This window comes from Galeopterus variegatus, unplaced genomic scaffold (assembly GCF_000696425.1).
Source record: "Galeopterus variegatus unplaced genomic scaffold, G_variegatus-3.0.2 Scaffold8979, whole genome shotgun sequence".
NCBI classification, from domain to species: Eukaryota; Metazoa; Chordata; class Mammalia; order Dermoptera; family Cynocephalidae; genus Galeopterus; species Galeopterus variegatus.
In genome coordinates this window covers 32282-33934 of record NW_007735090.1, presented here as the reverse complement: position 1 = coordinate 33934, position 1653 = coordinate 32282, and the positions used below count along the sequence as shown (strand labels likewise).

The 1653-nt window shown below is 35.0% G+C and overlaps 1 protein-coding gene across 1 annotated transcript in view; it reads right to left on the bottom strand.

Annotated features, from left to right (window-relative positions):
- The window catches only part of STT3A (STT3A, subunit of the oligosaccharyltransferase complex (catalytic)), a 30407-nt gene that overhangs the window by 24187 nt on the left and 4567 nt on the right, over positions 1 to 1653 (bottom strand). The window contains exon 3 of the mRNA XM_008593301.1: positions 1110 to 1170. Coding sequence (XP_008591523.1) covers positions 1110 to 1170 — 61 coding nt within the window. The remainder of the gene's footprint in view (positions 1 to 1109; positions 1171 to 1653) is intronic.

The following is a 1653-nucleotide window of genomic DNA, read 5'->3' as shown; positions in this document are numbered from 1 at the left end:
GGACAGCCCCCAAAAAAAAAAAAAAAAAAAATACACACACACACACATGTGTATGTTTGTTCACCTAGAGGATCTAAGAATGAAGTCCCAACAGATTGAGATCAAGAAACAAGAGGATATTAAGTTTCCTCATTCATGAGAAAAAATATAAATTGATTCAAGAGACCCGAAAGAGAATATTTGTAATGCTTCCAAAATGCTTTTAAATATCTACACAAAACAAAATGATAAATCTGCAAATAGATATGAGCATTAAACTGTTGAAGCAATGCTCCACAAGCTGAATATGCTATCTTTAAGATATCAATCATACTTCAAGAATCTATGATTCTGACTCTCCAAATTTTTTATAATCCTGAAGTTTAGGCAATATGACATAGTGATTCCAGTCTCTGGAGTCAGACAAGCCTACATTCAAATCTTATCTCCTCCACTTACTATATCTGTAACCTTGAATAACTACTCCCAGCCTGAGTCTCCTCATTTGCAAAAAGGGGATAACAGTACCTACCTATCATCTCATAGGGTTGTTTTAAGGATTTAGAGATAATCCATAAAACAGTGCTTGGAACAAAATGAATGCTTAGTAAATATTAGTTATTGATACTATTGATGGCTTTCACCTATATCTTTTTTATCTAATTAACAAAATCCCTAATCAAACTCATAGCTTTAAATTTACCTAATAAGCCAAATTTCTGTCATATAAATTGTTAAACACAGAAAAAAAGTCAAGGATCTCAAATTCATGATTTGTAATTCTCTTTTGAGCCTTGAATACACATGCCTGTTTCCTCCTTCTGCATCACTAACTCGTGACAAAATAGAGAAGCCAGACTTCTCTTTGCCTAGCCAGATTTTAAGTAATAGGCAGGCATACCAGCAATGCCTCTTATGATTTCTGAGTTTGAGAGATTCACTTGGTCAATTCTAACAGCAATGTTTCAAAAGGAAATAATTACCTCCTTTGACAAACTTGAAGGTTTTTTCTCTTAAATATACTGAAAGTGCATCACCATCACTGAGAACTGACTGGAATTTGAATTTGAAACCCATGAACCTGCATGCCTCCCAAAGGAAATAATACCAGACTAAGCAAAGGTACTCACGGATCAAACTCGTGGATAACACTTTCAAATCTCAGGACAGCAAAGAGACGAGTGGAGAAAGCTGCAAAATCCAGAGAATTAATATTAAAATGGTAATATGCCATAAAAGAACAACAGCGGATATACTCCTAGGAGTATTACACATCAAACAGTTATTACCCAACACAGAGGTCACAGAAAATATAGTCTTTATCCATCTCTTCCCACATAGAGGAAACAAAAGATAGCATCTATATTTTCCACTTCAGTGGGACACACTTAACTACTTATTATTTGTGATAACTACAAAGCCTATAATATTAGTCACCTACTAAAACCCAACTCAGCTTACATGGTCATCTTTCATATATGTTGACTCCCCATCCCCCCCACACACATGAACACAACTAACCTTAACCTTGGATCAAACTAAGAGGTATGGCAAGCAAGACTACCTTATGAATAGTCAGAAATCTGAAAAACAGAATAAGTTCTAAAGAGACTTTCTTTTTTTTTTTTTGGTCTTTTGTCTTTTTCCATGTCCGGCAACGGATCGCAACCCTCA